Source organism: Euprymna scolopes, chromosome 45 (genome assembly GCF_053919585.1).
Source record: "Euprymna scolopes isolate OS-2025 chromosome 45, ASM5391958v1, whole genome shotgun sequence".
Lineage (NCBI taxonomy): Eukaryota > Metazoa > Mollusca > Cephalopoda > Sepiida > Sepiolidae > Euprymna > Euprymna scolopes.
In genome coordinates, this window is record NC_136526.1 from 47,015,936 (window position 1) to 47,043,601 (window position 27,666).

At 35.3% G+C, this 27,666-nt stretch overlaps 1 protein-coding gene across 1 annotated transcript in view; it reads right to left on the bottom strand.

Annotated features, from left to right (window-relative positions):
* LOC145269177 (uncharacterized) overlaps positions 1 to 27,666 on the bottom strand; it is a 41,418-nt gene that overhangs the window by 12,960 nt on the left and 792 nt on the right. The window contains exon 2 of the mRNA XM_080124786.1: positions 14,039 to 16,534. Coding sequence (XP_079980912.1) covers positions 14,039 to 14,938 — 900 coding nt within the window. The 5' untranslated portion in view covers positions 14,939 to 16,534. The remainder of the gene's footprint in view (positions 1 to 14,038; positions 16,535 to 27,666) is intronic.

A 27,666-nucleotide genomic window follows, 5' to 3' on the forward strand; every position in this document is an offset into this window, starting at 1 on the left:
GGGGTTAATTCTGTGGTGAATTTTGGAGGTGACTAGTTTTCATCTAATGAAAATATCATTGGTTCGTTAGTTTTCTCATAATAGTTGCATAAAGACTACATTTTGTATTATTACTGTTATCAACTTCATTGCATAAAAAAAATTGTCGCAGCTTTTTTTTTAAATGTTTTGATTTCATAAAAAAAACAATATTGTCGAATCGAGCGTCCTAAATTATGACAAAAAAAAAAAAAAAATGAACGAATCTCTTAGTAAAAGAGTTCTTCATCTGCACAGTCAACTATTGTAAAACAGCGCCTAACAATTTACTAAAACGGCTTTCAGGCAATCAAAAAAAAAAAAAAAAAAAATATCACTATGTGGCCAGAAAGTGGGTGCTCATTTTACGTTATATTTACATAGAAAACTGATCCAAACTTATAAAAATCGTCGATAAATCTGTAGTTTAGCGGCGTAAATTATTTAACAGACAAAATTATAAAAACTATTTATTTTTATATAAAACATTATGGGTTTGTATTACTGTACACATAGATTCGAAAAAGTTGTCAAAAAACAAATATATAACAAATAAATGTTATCAAAGGCAAGATAAGTTACTTTTCTACCAAACTGGATATATTTTTCGTGTTTTTATTCAAGGTAACATATTTATTCAGCTCGAAAAACATACAGTGTTTACCGATGTATTCGAAAATTCAAGATGGCGTCTCACACCCTCTTTAACACCGTAAGTTTGGAAAAAGAAAGGTATTATAAATAAAAAACCATACAAAATACTATTAAAAACCCGCCGAATATATGTCAACCTATGTCACGGTAACATATATTGAGCGAGTTTTTAACAGTATTTTATCCGGTTTTTTATTTATAACATCTTTTCCCACACTTACCGTGTTAAATAGAGAATCAGACGCCATCTTGAATGTTCCAATACATCGGTAAACACTGTATGGTTTTCGATCTGAATAAACATGTTACATTGAATAAAAACACGAAAAATATATCCAGTTTGGTAGAAAAGTAACTTATCTTGCCTTTGATAACATTTGTTATATATTTGTTTTTTGACAACTTTTTCGAATCTATGTGTACAGTAATACAAACCCAACATTATTACATCCTAAGGCTGAAATAAACCCCGAAATAAAAAAAAATCATTTTTATTATTTTTTTTCATCATTTTTTATTAGATTAAATGTAAGATTTCGAGGCCGCCATATTGCTTTTAAAATTTGGCTTTTTTTACATTCTTTCATGGAATCGTGATTTTGGCCGCCATATTTTTTTAATGAAAGAACATAAAAAAGGCCAACTTTGGCCTTAAAAAGGACAATCTGTCAAACCTTAGAAAGGCCAAATTGTAAAAGCAATACGGCGGCCTCGAATATCGTACATTTAGTCTAATAGAAAATGATGAAAAAATAATAAAAATGAATTTTTTTTTCTGTTTTTATTTCAGCATGTGGGTTTAATGTGTTTATATAAAAATAAATAGTTTTTATAAATTTTTGTCTGTCAAATAAAACTACATATTTACCAAATCGTCTTTGTAAAGTTTTTCTTTGGGGGGGGGGGGGACTCTAGATAATGACCATTCTTTTGGGTTTTTGCAAACGATACATAAAATGTTTTGCGTACCGATTTCAACATGAATGAAAATTAATTAAACCGAACTTATTATTTTATGTTGGTCATTCAAATAGTTAAATAAAATGCGATGATTTTAAAATAAATCGTTAAAAAAAACAAAGAAATTCAATACTTACTTTATTATAAAGTGCTTTAACGAAACGACGATAACACGAGCTGTCGACCCTCGAATGCAGGTTCGCAGAAAATTGAACTGGAAGTAAAATTTAAACAAAAAAAAAAGAAAGAAAAAGGAAAAAGAAAAAAAAAGAAAGAAAAAGAAAAAAAGAAAGAAGAAAAAAGAAAAAAGAAAGAAAAAAGAAAGAAAGAAAAAGAAAAAAGAAAGAAAAAGAAAGAAAAAGAAAAAAGAAAGAAAGGAAAAGAAAAAAGAAAGAAAAAGAAAAAAAAGAAAGAAAAAAAGAAAGAAAAAGTGCTTAGTCAAATTGGAACTGATGTCGTAGCAGTATCAGAATTTTTGTAGGAATTTTTGACACCCCTAACACGAAACTGCGAATACAATATAAAAATCTCGTAATTTCTCTGTTAAAAGTGGGTTATTTATTTTCTTCATGGATTATACTTCCAAAATAAACTATTACAGTTGTTTTAAAAGTAATAGAAATATTTTTTTTTTTTTAAAAACAGTAATGAATTTTCCGAACGCAATATTTTTCAATTTTTAAACTTTAAAAATCTATCAAAATTTTTCTATTGATTCTATTTTTACGATATTTTCATGGTCAATGTGAAATTTTATGTTCTTTCCAATAAATCGAATATAATATTTTAGACAAACGTTTTTTTTTTTAATTCACCCCCCCCCATTTTTAAGTGTCTATTAAAAAGTAAATAATTAATTTAGTCACCGAAAAGTAAATAATTATTTACACACAAATTGAAGAGAAAAGGTCAATAAATAATATATTCAAATTAAAAAAAAAAAACATAGTGTTCTTTTAGAATTTTACCTGTAAAGTTTGAAGTTTAAAACCTTTTTTTAAACCACGTTATTTGTTTTTTCTTTTTTTTTTTTAATGGAACCTTGGTCCTTGCTCCTTTAATTGAAAAAAAAATTAGGGCTTGAATTACATTTTTCGAGGAGTTATAAGCTTGCAAAGACAAGGGGTCGAATAATTCACGCCTCCCATTTTGAAATGTCTAATAATAATTAATTTAGACACCGAAAAGTAAATAATTATTTACTCACAAATTGAAGAGAAAAGGTCAATACATAATATATTCAAATTTAAAACAAAAAAAAAAATACTGTTTTTTAGAAATTTACCTGTAAAGTCCGAAGTTTAAAACCTTTTTAAAAAAAAACACGTTTTTTTTTTTTTTTTTTTTTTTTTTTTTTAATGAAACCTTGGTCCTTGCTCCTTTAATTGAAAAAAAAAATTAGGGCTTGAATTGCATTTTTCGAGGAGTTATAAGCTTGGAAAGATGGGGTGGAATTATTCACTATTTTCACAAAATTTCTGACACAATCACATTCTAAAAATTACGTTAATCGCAATCGGTCCAATAGTTTTTTTTTTTTGTTTTTTTTTAACTAAAAGAAATGTGAATTTACTAATAAACTATATTGAACATAAGGTCGATTTGGTTATGTCCAAATATGTACCTATTTACTATGTCTCCCCACGGGACAGAGTTAGACACCAGGGTCGTTTTTTAACGTGGAGAAAAGGTACAAAAATAAAAATTGTCTCAGTCGTGAAGGATTTCTCCTCCACCGAAAGAGAACAAGAAATAGAAGTGCAGCTCAGCTGCAGCATCTGAAGAACAGATACTACACTTTGATCTTGTCCCGAAGGCCAAAAGACAGATGTGGACTCGGTTTACCTAAATATAGAATGGAAATCAGTAAACATGAAACGAAATACGAAACCATATAGAAATAATTTATTAAAAAAATTATTTTACTTTTAACACTTGCTGTGCCATGAAACAATAAAAATAATAAACTTTTTTTTCACATTTCTATAAATAGTTTGGTTTTTGTGTTATCACGAAAAAAAAAAACAAACAAAAAAAAAACAGTACTATTACAGTTTACCGCCGAAAATGAAAATGCCATTTTTTCGAGCACCTGTCGTCAAAATAAGAGAGAGCAATCAGTATTTTAAACTATGACCGAAGTATGAAATAAATAACAAAAATAAATAAATGTATAAATAATGAATAAACTAATACTACGTGCCCCGGCGTAGTATAATCACCCCCAACCTCCTCATGTTAAGAACGGCTTTCGGAATAAACATCCCTCAACCTCGAAATCTGTTAACATGGAGAGGTTAGGTTGGGAGTGTTTATATTACGCTGGGGCGCGTAGTAATAAGGTTATTTATTTATTTATTTTTATTTTTTTGTTATTTATTTCATGCTCCCTCTTAATCTGACGACTGGTACCCGAAAACAAAAAAATGGCGTCTCCATTTTCGGCAATAAACTGTAGTAGTAAAAAAAAAAAAAAATAATAAAAAAATTAAAAAAAAAACGGTGCAAGTCTATAAATGGTCCACAAGTAATCTTTTTTACTATAAAAATCTGAAAAAGATCTTTATAATGTACGTACTTGTCACTGCATGAAAAGGACATATTCCAAAAATCACGTAAATCGATCAAGTAGTTTTTTTTTTTATTTAAGAAAATCAAATATTATGAGAAATTTTATCTAAGAAAAACTTTCAGCCATCTTGTTTTTGAATGATGATACGCTGCTAGCGACACCTATTCGGGATATAAGGCAAGGGGGCAGACAATCGACTTTCCACACTATAGAAAAAAAAACTTGGAAAATTAAGACATAAGTTTTTGAGGATATTGAAAACGAAAATAACGTTTAAAATTCCAGCAAACGAGTAGTTTCCAAGATATGAAGAATTTTACGTAAATTGAGCACCAACACGTTGACGCTCCTCCAACGAAAATTCGGCAAATGTGTATTGCAGCGGCTTAAATTCAAGTTTTACACGTGTGGGTACTCAATTTACGTAAAATTCTTCATATCTTGGAAACTACTCGTTTGCTGGAATTTTAAACGTTATTTTCGTTTTCAATATCCTCAAAAACTTATAAATGTCTTAATTTTCCAAGTTTTTTTTTTTCTATAGTGTGGAAAGTCGATTGTCTGCCCCCTTGCCGATCTTATATCCCGAATAGGTGTCGCTAGCAGTGTATCATTCAAAAACAAGATGGTTGGAAGTTTTTCTTCGATAAAATGTCTCATAATATTTGATTTTCTTAAATGAAAAAAAAAACAAACTACTTGATCGATTTACGTGATTTTTTGAATATGACATTTTCATGCAGTGACAAGTACGTACATTGTAAAGATTTTTTTCAGATTTTTATAGTAAAAAAGATTACTAGTGGCTCATTTATAGACTTGCACCAAAACAACTAATGAGAATTTGTATTATTTACATTTTTATAAATGATGTTTTTTGAAATAATATATTTATGTGTTTCACAATTTTAACACAGAATTTTGTCATAACGTATCAAAGTTTTTTTATTAACAATTCTGGGTTTGTATTATTATACACATAGATTCGAAAAAGGTTGTCAAAAAACAAATATATAAAAAAAATAAATGTTATCAAAGGAAAGATAAGTTATCTTTCCACTTAGCTGGATACTTTTTTTAGTGGGTTTTTTTTTCCGCCATCACCACTTATCAAGACCAAGAGGCCACTCGAGGATAAGGGTTAAAGCGTGTACAGTAGAAACTCGACAATATAGTAATCGTTAGTAATGGAAATTCGGCAAATTTTTTAACTTATATGAAATTGCTCATCAAAAACTTGTTTACGTTAGACTTGAAGACAACCATATTTGTAGTCAGCTGGAAAGCAGGAAAACGGAAGAGAATTTCACTGGCATGCAGTTCTAAGAAAGAAGCTTTGCTCATGGAATTTATGTTTAGGCTTAGGCATGGATAAAGAGTGGGGGGAAATTAGTGATAGTGTTTTCTGCTAGACGGGTGTTTCTTGTAAAAGTTTGGCGAGGTGGGGGGACCATAGACTGGAGCTCAGCCGAGCACCTGCCATGAAAATAACGATAAAGCAGAGACAAACTCACAACATCTCTTCTGTGAGAAAGAGGTTGTACAGAAGAGAAAAGGACATCTCCTATGAGGCTACGAAGTTTATTTTGAACTCTATCAAGGCAGGATAAGTCCTTCTAGCAGCTTCTGCCCAGATGTGACAACAGTACTCCATCCTTGGACGTACCTGGCTCTTATATAGATAGAGAATTGCATCAGCAGTGAGATATCTACTGGATCGATAGAAAGATCCTACCATTTTTCCAGCAGCCTTGGCAACGGATTTAATGTATGTGTTCCATTTAAGATCAGGAGTAAAGGTCAAGCCCAGAAGCTTGTCAAAACACGAGGCCTCCCCAAGACGAGAGCCATTCATTTCAATTGATGCCAGATGGGGACAGAGCGTTGATGATGTAAAGATAAAAGCTTGGTTTTAGATGCATTAAAAGTAACCAGCCACTTCTTTCCCCATTGTACAACATGATCAAGATCAGAGGAGAGATAATCAGAGAGAACTTAGTTGTTTACGGTCTTAGATGTGCTACCATAGATAGTAGTGTCATCAGCATGTCTACGAATGATGTAAGGATGTGATTTGGAAGATCATTAATATAGCTCAGGAAGAGAGTTGGGCCCAGGATAGATCCCTGAGAGACTCCAGCATTAATACTGAGAGCTTCTGATTTCTGCCCATCAACCATCGCTTATGAACCTATCAAAGAGAAATTATTTAATAATTAAGAAGATATTTCCAGCTATACCGTAGCTGGAGATCTTGTGAAGTAAACCTTTATGCCATACTCTATCAAAGGCCTTTGATATGTCAAGAGCAATTGCCCTAGAAAGGTAGCCCTCCATCGAGAGATTCGCTAATCCTATGAGATATAACTGTAAGCACATCTGCTGTAGATCTAGCAGAATGGAAACCATATTGCATGTCACTAAGAAGGTTATTTTTGCTGAGATGATTGATTACTTCTCTATTTAATTCCAGCAACTTACTCATGACGCACAGGAGATTTATTGGCCTGTACTGAGAGGAAGATGAGCGATCACCTGAATTCTTAAATACAGGGCATACTGATGAGATTTTCCAGGGTGATGGGAAGCAGTTCTCCTTTAGACATCATTTAAACAGTTTTGTAAGTATGGGCGCTAGTTCTGGTTGAAGTCTTTTGAGTACTATAATTGGAATACCATCAGGGCCGGTTGCTTTACTGGAATCAAGGTTTTTGATTAACTTGGCAACATCATGTACAGATATTTGTATATCACATAATGTGTTTTCTGATACAGGAGGAAATATTGGAGGTTGACTGCCTTGGTCGCAAAGAGTAGAATTAGCTGCAAAGTTCTTGGCAAAGAGTTTGGCCTTGTTTGATGCTGACGAGATTACCCCAGGTCCATTTATAATAGTTGGGATAGAACACACACTTCTGTTCAGGATTCTGTTTGCTATTTGCCAAAACTGGTGGGAACCAAGCCGCTGCTCAGCTATTTTGGATTTGACGGACTGAGCATACAACTCTCTTGCATTCTTTATTACTGTCGTTAGTTTAAGTTTGTTGTTATAAGTAATTGATAACCAAGTTGTGGTTTTATTTAATATAGAACTTTATTGACATATTTACATAAGAAGAGAGATTGAATGTACGTGTGTAGAGGTCTACACCATGTTGTCGAATACGTATGTATTAGGCGGTTGACATCAATATTCATATGCCATGATTTACTTGTTACGCGTATGAAAGTAGTTCTATGATAACACTACAATTACTTTTTTACAGTGGTTGCTGGCAGTTCTGAAAGCGGCTTTAGTCTCAGTACATCTATTACGTTGGCAGTAATGGAAAAAAGTTTTTCTGTGCGCAATGGCAGCAGCAGATTCTGGAGAGAACCACAGCTAGCTGTTAGGATTTTGCTGGGATTTTTTTGAGGGTATGAAATGGTTTATATCTACAGTTAACCATTCCGTCAGGTCTGATACTATAGAGGACACATCCTTTTTAAACATGGAACACAGAGGTAGATCTGATATAAATGTATGGAAACTATCCCAGTCAGCTATAGAGTATCGATATACAGTACGATGGAGAGGTACATCTGAGAACTTATTACATGTCATTTTTATCTTAACTGATAAAACAGAGTGGTTGGAAGATCCAAGTGGAGACAGAATGGAAGCTGAACACCAGTTCAGGGCAAGTTGTTAGAAAAAGGTCTAGGAGACTTGCATACTGGTCGTCAGTATCGGGCACATGGGTGGGTTCGTGGACAATGAGTGAGGTCATAAGCAATGGAGAAATCATAACAGAACCTCCCCTCATCATCGATCTTGTTTGAGTGAGTTTACCATTCCACATTGTGAACATTGAAGTCTCTACAGACATGAATATTAGCTGAAGGATAAGCAGATAGGACGTGGTCAATTTTCTCAGATATGCTTTTAAAGATAGTAACTCCACTGTTGTGGGGGGCGATAAAAAGCAAATATAAATGCAGTAGTTTGAGCAAATGCAACCCGGAAGCACATATAGGGTAAGTTAGGATCTTCTCTGGAGATGTCCCTACCACATGAAAAGCCATCTTTTATATAGACACATATTCCATGCCCATGGCGATCTTAGTGTTCAGATTTTGAAGTTAAATTAGAGTGTCCTTTAATTACCAACTCATCTAGGGAAATAGTCTATCCAATGCCAGTTTCCCTTAGAATATAATATACTATGTTTGGTTTAGTCTCCTGTAATTGAGTTTCAACCTCTGGAATGTTAGAATGTAGACCCCTGATGTTAGAGAAGGAGACATGGTAGTGGGGGTCTACGTTAGAAATTGGGAATCCGGGTTTAATCGTGTATTTTTTATTGAAACTTTTCATGATGGAGTGTTGGGATTTGTGGACTAGGTCGACAGACTTGCTTGAAGCAGGGCAGAGAGGGAAAGTAAGAGAGAAATAGAAATGAAGAAATATTTTTTCTTTTTTGTAGCACATGAAAAGGTAAAGCCATAACAATTACCCACTAATATGGCATCGAGAGGTACCACCAGAAGCTACTGCATGATCCAGAATCCATTCACCAAATGGCTATACAGCAGCCCCAGTACTTTGCACCTGCTGATAGGACAGCCTCCTTAGTGGTTAATCCAAGGTTCAGGTCCCTGACTATCAGGCGGATAACGTCAGCCCAGATAAAACGTTTACCTCCAGCACCCTTACTAATGACATGGCTACAAGGATAGACATAGAAACAGAAAATTTCTGACATCTCTGACGGCTGTTCATGCAAAATACTGCCAACCTAGAATACAGCTTTTTCTTCTCCCTTTGTCAGAAAAATCACTCATTAAAAAATGAGGACTGAGTGACAAATAAAGAGAAGCAAGAGTAACGGGAGCTGCCGATAACGCATCCACAATGCGTTTTTTACTCTCCATATTTATTTAATATTTGTTTTTTATTTTTATTAGTTTTTATTTAATGTAACATGTTTATTCAGCTCGAAAAATATAGTGTTTACCGATGTATTGGAAAATTGAAAATGGAGCCCGACTCTCTCTTGAACACAGTAAGTTTAAGAAAATGAGTTACAAATAAAAAAACTATACAAAACACTGTTAGAAACCCACCGAATATATGTCAGCCCCTGTCACGGTAACATATTGAGCAAGTTTCTAACAGTATTTTGTATAGAATTTTTTAAATTTTTAACTTGATTCCCAATTTACCGTGTTCAAAAGAGAGTCAGGTGCAATTTTACATTTTCCAATACATCGGGAAATACTGTATGTTTTTCAAGCCGAATAAACATGTTACATTATATAAAAACACTACAAGTTCAAGTACCTATAGAAATGTAAAAAATAAGTTTATTAGGTAAATCTTACCTTACGCAACAACAGAAAACCGGCAACTCTAATTTGGGTTTTTAGAGGTTTTCGAGGTCGCTGACAATAAATTTGATAATCAAACCCGTCGCAGATTTACCGGTTGCCTGGTATGAACCCCTGGACCCTAGTACTATTTTATGCCATTACAACACCTTCAGTAGTGTTTTCTTATAGTTAAGTGACTTATCACATCGCGAAGGAATCTTTAGACACATTTGAAATAAGAAAGTTTTTTTAAAAAAGGTAGTTCATTTGAGTGTGTTTGTGTTACGTAGTTATCAATGCTTTTTAATTGATCTAAAAAGATAAGTGTTGACGAGCGGTTTACAAAAACATAATTTATGTTTATTGTTCTTTTTTTTGGGGGGGAGGGTATACAATTATAGAACTTGTGCTCTTTAACAAGTGTTCTGCAGTTTAATCAACCATTTTTCCGTAAGTAACACACTGACATTTAGAGAGTAGAATACCAATCAACATTTCACAAAAATTCGGGGGCGGGGGGCGCCACACTCACCCCCGGCCCTCCACTGTCCCCTCCTCAATGTAAACAACATTTTTTGTGAAATGTTGAACGGTACTCTACTCAGTAAATGTCGGTGCGTTACTTACGGAAAACGGTTAATTAAACTGCAGAAGCACCCGTTAAACTACACAGGTTTTATAATTGAATACCCCTCTCCCTCAAAAAAAAAGAGCAAAAAATATTAAAAATATGTTTTCGTAAACTCGTGAAAACCTTTTCTTAGATCAATTAAAAAGCAATGAACCACATTTTTATTTTTTAAAACTTTGTTATTTCAAATATCTGCGTAAAGATTCCTCCGCGACGTGACAAGTCACTTCACTATGCTCGTGTGCATGCGACCGCATCATGTAAGAAAACACTACTGAAGGTGGATGGTTAGTTGGTTGTTTTTGTTTTACAGCATATCAACCTTTTTCGAGTTGTTTTAATGACGAATCCAAAGATTTTGAAGAAAAAATTTTTAATAGAATATATTTGTTGTTTTCAAGTCGGTTTCTATTTAACCCATAGTTAGAACCCTAACAGGTACTACCACTCCGGGTCAGAGTGGACCTGAGAGCAATGGTAATTAAAGGGTAGCTCCACACTCCCCAAAGCCCACAAGCTGGGGCCTCACCACTGAATATAGTTTAAGGTCATGTCCAGGACCCCCATTGGGGGCAGTTGGTGTATTCTAATGCCCCACCGACAGGGCCACTGAAGGTGGAGAAATAATGTAAAATAGTTTCAGGGTCCAGGGGTTCATACCAACAAACGGTAAATTTGCGATGGGTTTGATTATCAGGTTTGAGGTTCGTTGTCAGCGACCTCGAATATTCCCAGAAATCCAAATAAGATAACATTTACTCTTTTTTCTTTTTGTTTAAATTATTATTCTCGTTTCATAATAAAACAAGAAGTGGTTCCCTGTGGTTTTGTTTTTCGTTTTATGTTTACTGACTTTTATTCTATATTTAGGTAAACCGAGCCCCCTTCCTGCGTCTTAACTTTGCGTACTTAATTTTTGGACAGACCGGTGATTTTCCGACACTTCGATTTGAGTGGCCTCCCCCCTTTGTTTATTTAATCGGATTTCATCATGCCCGACAAAAACACTATGACTCACTTAGTGATATTATTTAAAAAAAAAAACAAAAACAAAAAACCTACTCGATCAAATTATGTATTTTTTATAAATATGACATCTCTGTACTGTAACGAGTATATGCCGTTTATCATGCAGACTTTCTATATTTCCAGCAAAAATATGCGTGCTTGGGCATACAACAATAGCCACCACTTATAATATATGAATTATATTGCGTAATATCTGGAAAACTACTTATGGCTAACCTGAATGAGAATCCCCCATCCAAAACAATGTGTGTGTGTGGGGGGGGAGGTGTCTATTCTGAAAGCCGTTCTTAACACGGGAAAGTTGTAGGTGTTAATTCTTAATTAATATGCGGCCTTCCTTGAATACTAGAGACTGAACCGTGTATAGGTCGCTTCGCATATTCCAGAATTCTCTAACGTGAATCCCTTTTCTATTGTTTCCACGAGGTTCAGATATTGGTGATCCATCGTGGCTTCTTGCTGTATGCATGCCATTTTGATAGGCGATGTTTCTTGGTTGTATCGGGATTCTATTCCAGCTTGCAACGCTTCTTCCATGCTGTCCGATTCAGCTGCTGCGACTTTGGTGGTAAGTGTAGGGATACGGGACATGGCATGTGCTCCACCATTGGCGTTGCCTGGTATTGGTATAATAATAAGTGGAAAAATTAATCCTAAAGATGGTAAGACCGCATCTTGGCGAGGATATAAAAAACGAATTGCAGGGTTAAGGCTGTCCAAAATGACTTACAAGCAAATTTTTGATATTTTAAGAAAAGAAAATATGAAAACATCTCTTTCTGTAGTGAAGCGAATTGGTCAAAGGTTCAAAGTCGAACGCTTGGTAAAAGGGAAATCTGGATCTGGTTGCCCTAGAGCATCCACTTTGAAGGACGACTGCCGGCTGAAATTAACTGTTTTGAAGGATTGAAAGAAAACTTATGTTGACCATAGCAAACACCTCAAAACAGCGGCTGTAAATTCCCTTTCTACATATACACTATTTACACGAATGAAAGAAATGGGATTTTCTTCTAAAAGGTGTGCAAAGAAGCCATTTTTATCTAAGAAGAACATCAATGATAGAAAGAGATTTTATCTCTCAAACGTTGAATTATTTAAGAAGTTTGCAATAGTAATTTTCCTCTCACTTGCTGATCAGTTAATTTTATTATAGTTTATTATTGTTTATTATAGTTTATTATAGTTTATTATAGTACATTATTGTTTATTATATTTTATTATAGTTTATTATTGTTTATTATAGTTTATTTATAGTTTATTATAGTATGTTATTGTTAATTATAGTTTATTATGCAATAGTAATTTTCCTCTCACTTGTTGATAAGTTAATTTTAGTATAGTTTATTATTGTTTATTATAGTACGTTATTGTTTATTATAGTTTATTTATAGTTTATTATAGTACGTTATTGTTTATTATATTTTATTATAGTTTATTATTGTTTATTATAGTTTATTATTGTTTATTTATAGTTTATTATAGTTTATTATAGTATGTTATTGTTAATTACAGTTTATTATGCAATAGTAATTTTTCTCTCACTTGTTGATAAGTTAATTTTATTATAGTTTATTATAGTATGTTATTGTTTTCATCTCTTGGTATTAATGGATATTAGGAAAACAAATCATTTAGTCTGATGAAATATCAGACTTAGTGTTGTTATTATAGGCAACATCACTTATGGAAGATGCAACAAGCATCTTAGATGCCAATATAGGGTAGATATATTTGTGTTTCAAATACTTTTATTTTAACTATTTAGTCAGGGTTTACTTATAGGAGAATGTATGTTCATGTCAGCTTGTCCTGACGAAGCCTTGTCCAGACAGAGCTTAAATACTCGAGTATAGTGTCTAGTAAGAAATTCAAGTTTGCAAGTGTATGTAAAAATGTTAGTCCAGATGAGACTTCTGGGAAAATACAAAATGGCAAACCATACTAAAATATTGTTTCTTTTCTGTGTCCTAATATGATTGTCAAAAATAATACAGGAATATTGCTTCTGCCACATCTTCCACGCATATTGTTTCTCTCGTGCATTTGTTTGTATATGATTTTCTAAAATGCATAGCCACAAAGTATGTACGAATATGACTTCTCTCCTGCATGTGACGAACCCTTGTACAGACCGAGCTTAGACACTCAAGTATAGTGTCGAGTCAGCATTCAAATTCTCAAGTATTTGCGTAAATGTTGGTCCAGATGCAAAACGGCAAACCATACAAGAATATTTTTCTTTTTTTAATTTTACGTTCGTCATTTTTGAAGAGATCAAGGAGTTCCACACTAACACTTGATTTCATTAGGATTTAAATTTATATCCAAGGACTCTTTTAAGAACAAATGCTGTTCCCTTTATGAATGCAATGTATATTTCATGCCAGCTTGATCTTCCAGGGGATTCTTTTTATTAGGCCAGTTGCTCCTATCACACCCAGTATAATGTTTTTTTTCAGAGACTATGTTGAGTTTAGATCATTTTTAGGTCCTGATATTTTGTTATCTTTTACTGTTCTGCACTATTGAGGCAATAGTCATTTGGGGCAATGACATCGATAATAAGCACAGTTCTTTCAGCCTTGTTCCATATTACATTGTCTGGTTTAATGGCCTTGTTTCTTATGTATCAGTGCGCCTGTATGTCTTTGTTATAGAGCACTCTCACTTTTTTACTTGATATTATTGTGCACAAATACTAATTCTTCCCCAGGTACTTGACGAGCTGTCAAGATGCATCTTTCCACAGGTTTTTAAACGGCGGTATTTATATATTTTTTTGTGGCTAATAGTGTATAGTAAGAAATTCAAGTTCTCACGTGTGTGCGTAAATGTCGGTCTAGATGAGACTTCTGGGAAAATGCAAAACGGCAAACCATACAAGAATATGGTTTTTCTCCTGTGTGTGTTCTCCTATGGGTTTTGAGCGCAGAGTTCTGTGAAAATGCGGACCCACATACGTCGCAATTAAATGGTTTCTCTCCCGTGTGTGTTCGGATATGAGCACGCAAGTTGGACTGCTGTGCAAATGAACAGCCGCAAATTGCACAGGAATATAATTTTCCTCTTTCCTCTGGTTTTGCCTCTGTGTGCATGCAGAGATGACGTTTCAAATTAAATTTAGTCGAAAAGGCAGATCCACAAACACGACAAGAATATGGTCTCTCTCCCGTGTGTGTCAGCAAGTGTGTTTTAAGGTAAGAATTGCGTAAGAATGCATCGCCACAAATTTCACAAGAATACCGCTTCTCTCCTGTGTGCGTTCGCATATGCACTTTAAGATCCGGTTTCCGTGTGAATGCAGTCCCACAAACTGTACACGGATATGGCTTCTCTCCCCTATGCGTTCTCATATGGATTTGTAGATTTGCATTCCTTGTGAATTTCGATCCACAAATTTCGCAAGAATGCCGTTTCTCTCCTGTGTGTGTTCGGATATGATTATCTAATGTCGATTTCTGTGCAAATGCAAAACCACAAATGTTACATGAAAACGGTTTCTCTCCAGTATGTGTTCGTATATGATTTTCTAGGATACGTTCCAATGAAAATGCCGATCCACAAATGATGCAGGAATATGGCTTCTCAGCTGCATGTGTTCGGGTGTGGATCTTAAGATCAGTGTTCTGTAGAAACGAAGATCCACATATTTCACAAGAATGTGGTTTCCTCAGTTTTGTTTTCATTTTTGATCGCTCAGAAATAAAGGATGCTGTCATAAGATGAACCGATTAATATTAATCGATTTTATAGATATTTGATTTAACGTTATGCTCTATTTCTTCAACTTGGAATTAATAAAGTAATAAAAATATTGATTATCTCCTTTCCACTTACGTATATTATAATCTATTTTTCTTGTGGTCTATTCTTAAAAGAACTTTTCATCTTTTTGTTGAAGAATGAAACATTCGAACACTATTTATGAGAGTCAAACCAACAGACCTAACCATCCTTTTACACATAATTGTTTTGATATCTCTTTATCTTCCTAAGATTCCAGTTTCTTCCCGTGCCATATAAAAGATGTTGATATTTCGTTATCTTCCCTCTATCAGATCTGTGTATATTATTACATACATTATTATATACATTATGGACACTTAGCTGTGGGTAAAACTTGATTTAGTTATGAGATAAGCTTATGTATATTCAAGGGTCTCCTCTGTTTCTGCAATATAGAGTTAGTAAAGAATATTTATTTCTCTGTCATAACTTAAGAATGTAACTAATTTATAGGGTATTGTTATTTTTTTCTGTGATTGTTCGACTTTGGGTGTACATGCTACTTTTCAGACCCAAATCTCACTTCACAGGAATATGGTTTCCCTTCTTACACCTTTCAAACTAAATGTATCTATTTCTCATGTTTCCGAATATTTTCCTTAAAATGATAACTCTTAAATATTCCAACTGCATAATGCATACACCAAACTTCCACAAGAAACATGCGTCTAGCAGAAAACACTATTACTAATTTTCCCCACTTTTTATCTGTGCCTAAACCTAAACATAGATTCAATGCGCAAAACTTCTTTCTTAGAACTGCACGCCTACGGAATTCTCTTCCGTTTTTCTGCTTTCCAGCTGACTACAATATGGTTGTCTTCAAGTTTAATGTAAACAAGTTCTTGATGAGCCGTCCCATATAAGTTAACAAATTTACCGAATCTCCATTACTAACGGTTACTATATTGTCCAATTTCTACTGTACACTCTTTAACACTTATCCTCGAGTAGCCTCTTGGCCTTGATAAGTGGTGGTGCCTATGTAAAAAAAACCAAAAAACCCTGCAGTTAGTAGAACAGTCAGTAATAAACTAGTATTAATTTTCTGCATTCCATGTTGAAACTTAACTATTTTATAGTTCATCTTTGTGTTATTTCTTCTGTGACTTTTCAGATCCAAATCACATTTCACAGCAATATGGTTTCTCTTTTCTACAAAGTTTATTTAAAGTTCTCTTCTACTTCACATACCTGGACTCAATAAAACAGTATAGGTGTCCGCCATGTTAAAACTTAAGTTCTTTATTGTTTATCTTTGTTTTGTTTTTTCTCCTGTGGTTTATATATATATTTGCTTCTCTGATTAAAACTACACCTTTTGACAATATCTCTTTTCGATGATGATTTCAAAACTGTAAAAGTAAAACGCCCATTTCTTGTATCACTTTCTCTATTTTATCAAAGATATCTGAATGTTCTAATCAATCAACTTTGCAATAGAATAGTTTATAGTCTTAAATAATGTCTTATAAAACTTTTCTTCACTCTTTTTCGAACGCAAAAGTCAGATTCTTCAGGATTTTCATCTGTAAATAAAAAAGCTGATATTAATACAAGAACTTTTTTATTAAAATCAATTTACTTATATGACATTCATGTCGAACGAATAACAAAACATATTCAGCATCAATGTAAAACATTAAGCATTTAAGTATAAAGACAATAATAATATTGCGGAAACAGAGGAGACCCTTGAATATACATAAGCTTATCTCATAACTAAATCAAGTTTTACCCACAGCTAAGTGTCCATAATGACCTAATATAAACATCAAATATAATTGAAAATTGTATTGATTCTGTGCTTCCATACCTAACTTGATTGACGTGGGTGCCAACTTTCGGTGTCTTTAATGCACCATTACCCAATATTGTATTTAATTCTATTCTAAGTCAACTTAGGAGGCCATTTTCCTAATTCTATAGATCCTAAACCCCCGGCTCTGTCGGTGGGGCATTAGAATACGCCGACTGACCCCCTGCAGAGGGTAAAAGTCCCTCAATAGGGGTCCTGGATATGACCTTAAACTATATCCAGTGGTGAGGCCCCAGCTTGTGGGCTTCGGGGAGTGTGGAGCCACCCTTTAATTACCATTGCTCCCAGGTCCACTCTGACCTGGAGTGGTAGTACCTGTTAGGGTCCCAACTATGGGTTAAATAGAAACCGACATGAAAACAACAAATATATTCTATTAAAAAAAATTTTTCTTCAAAATCTTTGGATTCGGCATTAAATAACCCAAAAAGGGTTGATATGCCGCAAAACAAAAACAATCAACCAACCAATCTGAACCCCCCCAAAAAATACTCAAATATTGTAAACATCTTAAATTTAACACAGATACTATTTCCTTTACAATAAACCATGCATTTCCTTATTCTATATTAACAATAACTGAAACCATTTAGTTCCTTTGCCTTTTGGCCAGGAGCAGTGTAGTATTTGCTAGGAGCAGCATAGTTTTGGCTAGGAGCAGCGTAGTTTTGGCCAGGAGCAGCGTAGTTTTGGCTAGGAGCAGCGTAGTTTTGGCTAGGAGCAGCATAGTTTTGGCTAGGAGCAGCATAGTTTTGGCTAGGAGCAGCATAGTTTTGGCTAGGAGCAGCATAGTTTTGGCTAGGAGCAGCGTAGTTTTGGCCAGGAGCAGTGTAGTTTTGGCTAGGAGCAGCATAGTTTTGGCTAGGAGCAGCATAGTTTTGGCTAGGAGCAGCATAGTTTTGGCTAGGAGCAGCATAGTTTTGGCTAGGAGCAGCGTAGTTTTGGCCAGGAGCAGCGTAGTTTTGGCTAGGAGCAGTGTAGTTTTGGCCAGGAGCAGCGTAGTTTTGGCTAGGAGCAGCGTAGTTTTGGCTAGGAGCAGCATAGTTTTGGCTAGGAGCAGCGTAGTTTTGGCCAGGAGCAGCGTAGTTTTGGCTAGGAGCAGCATAGTTTTGGCTAGGAGCCGTGTAGTTTTGGCCAGGAGCAGCGTAGTTTTGGCTAGGAGCAGTGTAGTTTTGGCCAGGAGCAGCATAGTTTTGGCTAGGAGCAGTGTAGTTTTGGCCAGGAGCAGCGTAGTTTTGGCTAGAAGCAGCATAGTTTTGGCTAGGAGCAGCGTAGTTTTGGCCAGGAGCAGCGTAGTTTTGGCTAGGAGCAGCATAGTTTTGGCTAGGAGCAGCGTAGTTTTGGCCAGGAGCAGCGTAGTTTTGGCCAGGAGCAGCGTAGTTTTGGCTAGGAGCAGCGTAGTTTTGGCCAGGAGCAGCGTAGTTTTGGCCAGGAGCAGCATAATTTTATGCTAGTGTAGTATCTGTTCTGATACTACACTTCAACTTTTCGGACCCCGATCAGTGGAGGGGAAATCCTAGATGAAGGCAATTTTTGTTTTTTTCCTATCCAGAGTACCTCTTTTTTTTGGGAGGGGGGAGCTGAATTTTCCCCACATTAAAAACCGACCCTGTGTTTAATTCTGCCCTCGTGGGGAGGAAAATAAATAGGGACAATAACTGAAACCATTCGTACGCATTAATTAATTGTCAATGTGGCCTCTCCTTCTTGGGTAGGGTCCAAAAAAAATTTTCAATCTAATAAGTCTCAACAAACCTTGTAAATATGTTAATTTTAAAGGATTTTTTTTCTAGAGGGTGGAAAGTTGATTGTCTGCCCTTGTTGTATCCTACATTCCTGACATTGCCAAAAGGCGTCGCTAGCGGTGTAGCATTCGAAATGGAAGCTGGCATCAAGTAATTCTCTGATAAGATGTGTCATAATATTTGAGTCTTTTAAATAAGAAAAACTACTTGATTGATTTGTGTGATTTTTGGAATATGACATCTTCATGCAGTGACAAGCATATACATTATAAAGAATTTTTTTTAAAAAAATTTTTTTATAGGCCCAACTGTAGATAAGTACCGTTATTCCTCTTGTCTCAAACTCCATAAGTGCCTACTTCAGAATATGCACAAATTTCGAGCTAGTTTTTCTTCAGATTAAAAGCTGTTGAAAAAAACTTATTCAAATGGTAACGGGGGATTACCCAAGTGGTCACGTAAGTTGCTGGGGTTGCAAAGGAATGCCTGTTGTTAACCCCCCACCTACACTGGGGGCAAGTAACAAAGTAGGGTATGGAGGTTGAAACAGAGAGCAACTGGTATGTGTTCATGAGCAGGGGGAAGTAACGGTGATGGTAAAATCAAGGGCAGACAACTGCTTTTCATTTCAATTTTGGGGGAAGAGGATAATGTCGGAAAAACAACCGAAATGAAAGATTTAAAACCAAATGATAATTATTAACAGAATATGTACTTTTTAAAATTTTTATTTTTTAAGAAAATAAATTTTTTAGTAAAACTTGTCGAGAGCGTAGGGTTGTTTTGAAAATGGGGCGGAAATTTAAATTTTGTTCCATTTTAATCTATATTAAAAAAAAAAAAAAAAATTATGCATGTACCAACAAAATCAAAAACTGCCCTTGTTGTATCCTACATTCCTGACATTGCCAAAAGGCGTCGCTAGCGGTGTAGCATTCGAAATGGAAGCTGGCATCAAGTAATTCTCTGATAAGATGTGTCATAATATTTGAGTCTTTTAAATAAGAAAAACTACTTGATTGATTTGTGTGATTTTTGGAATATGACATCTTCATGCAGTGACAAGCATATACATTATAAAGAATTTTTAAAAAAAAATTTTTTTTATAGGCCCAACTGTAGATAAGTACCGTTATTCCTCTTGTCTCAAACTCCATTTACTCCAAAAGCCGTTTTTAATATGAGGAGGTTGGGAGTGTTTATTCTTGAAAGCCATTCTTAACATGGGGAGGTTTGGGTGTCTATTCCGGAAGCTGTTCTTAACATGGGGAAGTTGGGGGTGTTTATTCTGAAAGCCATTCTTAACATGGGGAAGTTGAGGGTGCTTATTCCAATAGCCGTTCTTCATTGTCAGCATACCCGAAAACCTATAAAAATTGACATTTCGAATGTGAACGGTGAGTTGAACTTAATGTCAAAAAATACCAAAAATTTTGTTCAAACTGACTTTTTTGTTTAAAAATAAAATAATTTCTGTTTTTGTTAAAATTTTATTTTATTAAAAAAGAATCATTCGTTTTTTTTTATATAAAAAGTATGATTGTTGAATTTTATTGTTTGAATCACTTGCGATTGTATTGACGCATGTGCAATTAAAAAAAAGATTAAAATGGAAAAAATTTTAAATTTTTGTTCCATTTTCAAACAACACCAAAACAGCATTCTCAACAAACTTTACCAAATTTTCAAATCTTGAAAACATTATTTTAGAAGGACCATTTTATGTAAGTTAAAAACAATATTTGAAGAATATAAAAATGGCGTCAGCCTTCACTTATCGGTAAAAAACAACAAATTTATTTTTTCAAAAATAAAAAAAAAGTGCTTGATCAATTTATGTGATTTTTGGAATATACCATCTTAATTCCGTGACAAATAGGTACATGATAAGTTTTTCTTCATTTTTGTTTATCTCCATAAGTACCAATCTGAATTAGCACCATAAATTTTGTTAGGAGTTTGAATGTGAGACTTCATTCCAATTTATGAAGCTTTCTCGAAGCTAATAATTTACATCATTTAAAGTTATTAGGTTGGTGCAAAAATAATGTCGTTTTTCGACATACATATGTACCTAATAAACAAACGACATTATTTTTGCACCAACATTATAACAAGAAATCGACAAATTAGCAGGAACAGCAACAGTCAACAAATTAGCAGGAGCAGCAGCAGTCAACAAATTAGCAGGAGCAGCAACAGTCAACAAATTAGCAGGAGCAGCAACAGTCAACAAATTAGCAGGAGCAGCAACAGTCAACAAATTAGAAGGAGCAACAACCGTCAACAAATTAGCTGGAGCAACAACAGTCAACCAATTAGCAGGAGCAGCAACAGTCAACAAATTAGCAGGAGCAGCAACAGTCAACAAATTAGCAGGAGCAGCAAGTCAACAAATTAGCAGGAGCAGCAACAGTCAACAAATTAGCAGGAGCAGCAACAGTCAACAAATTAGCTGGAGCAACAACAGTCAACCAATTAGCAGGAGCAGCAACAGTCAAAAAATTAGCAGGAGCAACAACCGTCAACAAATTAGCTGGAGCAGCTCCAACTATTAAAACAAGATAATAGTAGCAGCAAAGATGTGGAAAAAATAAGGGAAGGACCAATGCCAAGGGGGGAGTGGAGGTTGAGAATGTCGGTTCTACCCTATGGCGTCTTTGACTGCCATTTTACGTTGTTACTGGGAGGCTGGCCCTTGGTTATATATTGAACATGCCTTGGGCCAGAGGTGGTTGTCATTTCATTTGAGAGAGTTGTGAGGGGTGCCAATGTCATCCATGTTCTGCGGTGTTCCCTGTCTGCCAGTATTTTTTTATATTGCATCTATTCATGACAAGTTAGGTTGCTAGCAGTATCTCGGTGAGCACTTTATCTGTTACACATTGCTTGCCGACATACATGCACCTTTCCAAGTCTGAGCGTGGTATGAGGTATGCTCTGGCCGGGGGCCCTCTGAAGGATGCGGGTATCGTTGGTTTCTTTTGGAGCTTGTCCAACATCTCACCAGAGAGTCAAGGCATCGTATTTCTTCAACTAGCAGTTATCTGACTCCCGAGTTGGGGTTGCAAGATCATTTTGCAACATTTATACCAGCCACATCTTGGATCATCCAGCCGAACAATGGTCGGAATTAAATTTCTGACAAAGAACAGCAACAAGATTTATAAATGTATATAAATTCTCAACTCTAATTGGCTAATTTCTAGCAGTTTGATTAGTTATCAAAATTCAACTTCAGCCAATCAGTTGCTGTGGGAGCTGGGCACCTGCTAAGTTTGTCCTTAAATACAGAGGAGCCAATCTCATCAGGGAGATTAGATCAAGAGTCGATGGTGTATGCCAGATGAACCCTTGACAGTCAGAACCAAGACACAAAAGAGCAGCTAAAATTAACCCTGGAAGATTTGGTCATGGGTCTCAGGAATCACAAACATGATATAAAAAGTACTTTGGACATCACTACACCGGTCAATCCCCGACATCTTTACCAGAACACCACCGGTCACTACAGGTCAATCTCCGGCATCTTCATTGTAACACCACCGGTCATCAGGATCAATCCCTGGCATTTTCACTGGAAACCACGGGTCAATCCCCAACATTTTCATCGGAACACAAAATTCAAGATGCGGTTACTATTGATGCTGCTACCACCAACAGCAAGGACTACTGATATTATATTTAATGCCACATCAAAAACAGCACGGACAACTCTGTTATTGAACTTTTATTTTATTTTTTTTTAGTTTATCTTTAAAATAAACAATTGAATAGTTAATCACTTAAAATTAAACTTATGTCGTTTGTTTCTTTCCCGCTATCATAGGCTCATTCATAATGTAACAATTTTTAAGTCGAAATGAATCCTTGTTTATTAATATTTAACAAAAATCAAGACTAAACAATACCCATCTCCTGTACACAATTTTTCATCACATCAAACCACTTAACTGCTGTTTTACTGATGTCTAAATTTTGTAAAATTTTTTACTTAATTAACAATGGTAATGTGATAAATAGACTTATATCTTCTATTAACTACTTAAAAAATAGTGCAAATACTTCAAAAAGAGTAGGTAAACCTGACACCGAAATATATTGTTTTTGACTATTTCTGCAACTATATTTGAAACAGTATTTCCTCGTTTACAGATTGTAAACGTCTTAAAGTGGGTAAAATCCCTTGAGAGCGTACTCTCCCTCTGCATGTTAAGAATGGCATTCTAAATTATAATATTATTTCAATGCGGAACAATGCATGCATAATTACCAATTTAGTTAAGCAACAAACAGCAAAAACAGTACTTGGCAGACCTGAACGATAGGCGTATTAGAATTTTGGGGGGAATTTTGGGGTTAAATCCATTGAGAGCGTACGGTGGTTATATGAGAAAATAAAGCTGTGTACATATTATAAATGTTTCTTTTCTGTGTCTTATGTTATACATTAGTACATTATGGGGTCATTTCGAGTTAAAAGTTTATTTACTGCACCCATCTGAACTAGAGAAAATCATGATTTAAATGTGTCTCGTCTAAATAACTACCAATGAATATCTAATATGGCCGACCAGACGGGTGATGAAAAAGTCAGATAGAGCGTACAGAAAACAAAATGAGACCAAATTGACAACTGGCCTTTTTTTTTTTTTTTTTTTTTTTGCTTGAACTTTGTGCTTTTCGGATTATTTTGTAAGGTTTTATTTTCTTGGTGGATATTTTTTTTTTGGCCGTGTTTTTTTTTGGGGGGGGGTCGTTTTTTTGGGTGGGGAGAGGAGCTATTTTGCCAGAGATTATAGTTTTAGGTAATTATTAACAACAAAATTGGTGCAAGTTCAGATTAGCACTTGTAGCGATAAATGTTCTCTCCACATAAATGAATTTATGTGGAGAGAGAGAGCGAGTGGGAACAAATAAATTTGGCAAAATTCTTTGCTGCATCACATGCATTTATTCTACATAAAAACATTGGAAAACAAAAAATTTTTTTTAAATATTTAAAAAAAAATAATTAAAAAAAACATTTGAAAACAAATTAATTAATTAAGTGTAATTCCATCTCAAATCATCCAGACCATGACACCCTTACCTCTCAGATTTTTTCCAAACTTTCACCATATGTTGGTATCATAAAAACTAAGGAATCCGGAAAATTTGAGCTTTTAACTCTAAGTGGTTCCGGAAATATCGCAATTTTGGTATTTTACGTAAATTGCGTTGGGGTGCAAATTTCTAGACTAGGTAGAACCTTGAAAATTTGCATGGACAAGGTTTCCACATGAGGAATCCAAAAATCACATTTAAAACCTCTGGAAACAAATTGTTTCTGACTTATTGAACTTTTAAGCCGAGATTTGGGTATTGGCCTAAGGTAACCCAAAAAGCATGTGGCACTATTGGAAATTGAATGTTTTTTTTTTTCCTAAACATTTATGATAGTCTGAACTTAAATTCCTCCAAAAAAAAGGTGTTTGGTTCTTTCCTCGTTAGCTTATAATCGAACCTAAAAAATGGGCAGTTTTACAAGCCTCACTTCCAGACAGGAGTGTATAAGGAGTCACTTGTCTTCACCATAAACAGGAAATCCTGAATTTTATTTTGACTTCCTGTTCATTTAAGAAGTGGTATTGCTGTTTTCTAGTGTTCCTTTAAATTGGTTGAAACTATTTTGTTTGTTTGTTTTTTTTTTTTTGATGCAAGGATGCAAGTAGCAGGATAGCTCACAATTGAACCTCAAAAATTGGCCAATCACAATGGACAAATAATAAACTGTATGTGGTGAGGATACAATGTGTTTGTAGCATTTATGAACCCCTAAAAATTCTCATGCCCCCCACCCCCCTGTGATTAACCCATTTTTTAGGTTTAGTTGTGAACTAGTGAAGAAAGAACAAAAGCCTATTTTTCTGGTAATCAATGTGGTGGGTACAGATACTAAGAAACGGTTCCTATGAGTGTAAGGCAACATATGCTGTCACGGTTTTATCGTAATCCTCGTCAGAAATAGTAAAGTTCCTTCCGCTTGAGTTTGTTTTAGGTACGTGGATGCTACAAATGATGTTTTTGAAAGGAACAGGACACAGGTCAGCACTGTGAGTCCAGTTGAAAGTTTTACGTGAACCATGGGGGTGCATGAACTGAACATCAAAATCACCTTCATTGAGGTTTAATTTCTGCACCAATCCGACCCACCAGAACGAGTTGTACACACACATTATGTACGTCGAAGGAGTAACATCCCCAATGTCAACATGAGTGGGGATTTTAAAATCGTGAATGTCAACCAAAGAATTATCCTCACTACAAAGTTTGTGTCTGATCTTGCATCCTGATTGTGGAACAAAATGATGACTACTTCTCATCCCGGGTACTGTTTTCGTATCCATAAACCTCTTCTCCATTCTATTCCTCATTTCAACCATGTCTTCCTTGTCGATTCCAAAGAACACAATGGACTTTATTTCAGCTTGGCACACTTCTAGTACGGCTTTGTAAGTTAGAATCTGATTGTTCAATGGTCTCTGCAAGCTTCGCTTTGCTGCATGCCATTTAACGGCACCACCAATCCCATCACAAGGGGATTTCCCATGGCTGGTTGCAAAAAATATCTACTCAGTGTCGATACCATAATCATCTTTGTGGAAGCACAGATTAAGAAAGTTTTTAAAGTTCTTATATTCGCCACCACAACCATCTGAAACATAGATTTTGTTGATACCAGTGAGATGTTGTTTAATGAAATTTGTCATCATGCTCTGTATTTTGTGAACAAAGCAAGTGTCGTGTGTATTGTCGTCAGAGATAAAACATAGCAAGTGATGCTGCAGAACTCCCACTTCCTCTTTGTAGTATATTACAAGGGAGTGACGGGTGCAGTACTCTTTGCTCCAGTGAAAACTTTGTATCTCATCCTGCATGAGAAACTGATAGTTTTCAGTGAAATCCCCCAATACCATGACCTCATTTTTCCCAAATTTTCTTTTTCTGCCTTCACATAACATGCTGGAGCTTTGATGAGGTATGAGTGCCGAGTCATTTCATTAATCTTTTCCACAAGAAGCTCCTTGTAATCACCATATGTTGTTGTAAGTGTCAACAGGGCAGCTCGATCAGTTGTCTGCCATTGGCAATAGTGGAATTCAGATTCCATATCCAGGTGTGAGAGTTCATCGTCCAGTAACTGTTCCAGAGCTGCACTCCCAGGACATGATCGCAATGATGCATCATACAGACCCTGTTATCTGTGTCACAAACTAATTTCTCAATCAAGTCTTTTGTATGTGCATTTCCAGTCAATTGCATCAACAAGCAACACTGCATTTTGATGGGTGCTGCACACACAAACTGAATGGGTCCCTGATGAACCAGCGAGGACACACCACTTTGGCCTAAGACAGCAGAACTTGAAGAAGCCAGTTTTCACATTTGGATATTTTTCTTTGAATGCAGCAAACATTTCTGACAGGTTACAAAGAATCAGACGCTTTTGTTTGTGCACATTCTGTCTGACACTTATATAATCCTTCTTACCTGGCATATGGCGACTATTTGTCATCTCCATAAAAACTCAGTACCAGGTCAAGAGTTTCCTGAGGAAAGGATTTTCCTTTCTTTGGATCTGGTGTTGCTATAATGCCACCAACCTTTTTCAGATCCCGGGCCGTCCGAATCAGGTACTCACTCACTCCAAATTGTTGAGCAGCAAATTCACGTGACCACTTGTCCGGTACCAGAGTCAATATTTGGATCTTCTGAGGGTACGTAGCCATTTTCAGGTTTTCTTGCATCAAATCATGCAGTCGATCCAACTCTGCAGCCTTCCACTGGACATAATTTTTCTCAAAATCAGAATCAGATGTATCGAGCATATCCCCTTCAACAGCGTAGGCTTCTGCCAGGATGGATTCGTAGGTGTTCATCACTTTCTTGAGTTTCTGTTTGTCACTGCTCACACAACTATGTTGGGCCACACTATGAAGGTTCACTGGAGAGACACCAACCATTTCTAGACCAGTGCTGAGCTGTTTTCTTGGTGTTTCGTGCATTTCAAATGGTTCATCAGCTGGAGCGTCTTCATTAAAATCATTTTGAAACTGAACTGCAACATCACCTGAAGAGCTTGTGTCAGAGGAACTTTCATTGATGAGATATTGGTAGGATTTGTCACATTGTCGGCAAAGCATGAACCCTGATGTAACTGTGTAGTCTTTGGCTTCTAAATATTCCACCATCTTAAGAGTGATTAAACCTAAAAAATGGGTTAATCACACGGGGGGGGGGCGTAAGAATTTTTAGGGCTTCATAAATGCTCCAAACACATTGTATCCTCACCACATGCAGTTTATTATTTGGGATTGTCCACTGTGATTGGCCAATTTTTGAGGTTCGATTGTGAGCTATCCTGCTACTTGCATCAAACAAAAAAAAATTTAAAAAAATAGTTTCAGCCAACTTAAAGAAACACCAGAAAGCAGGAATACCACTTCTTAAATGAACAGGAAGTCAAAATAAAATTCAGGATTTCCTGTTTATGGTGAAGTCAAGTGACTCCTTGTACACTGCTCTGTCTAGAAATGAGGCTCGTAAAACTGGCTATTTTTAGGTTCGATTGTGAGCTAACGAGGAAAGAACCAAACACCTTTTTTTTTTGGAGGAATTTAAGTTCAGACTATCAAAAATGTCTAGGAACAAAAAAAAAATTCAATTTCCAATAGTACCACGTGCTTTTTGGGTTACCTTAGACCAATACCCAAATCTCGGCTTAAAATTTCAATAACTCAGAAAGAAACAATTCGTTTTCAGAGGTTTTAAACATGATTTTTGGATTCTTCATGTGGAAACCCTTGTCCATGCAAAATTTCAAGGTCCTACCTAGTCTAGAAATTGATTTATGCCCCAAAACTTAATTTCATAATTTTGCAAATTTGCGCCTCGACGTATATAAAATACCAAAATTGCGATATTTCCGGAACTGCTTACAGTTAAAAGTTCAAATTTTCAGGATTTCCTAGTTTTTATGATACCAAAATATGGTGAAAGTTTGGAAAAAATCTTAAAAAATGTTTTTTTCTGGATGATTTGAGATGGAATTACC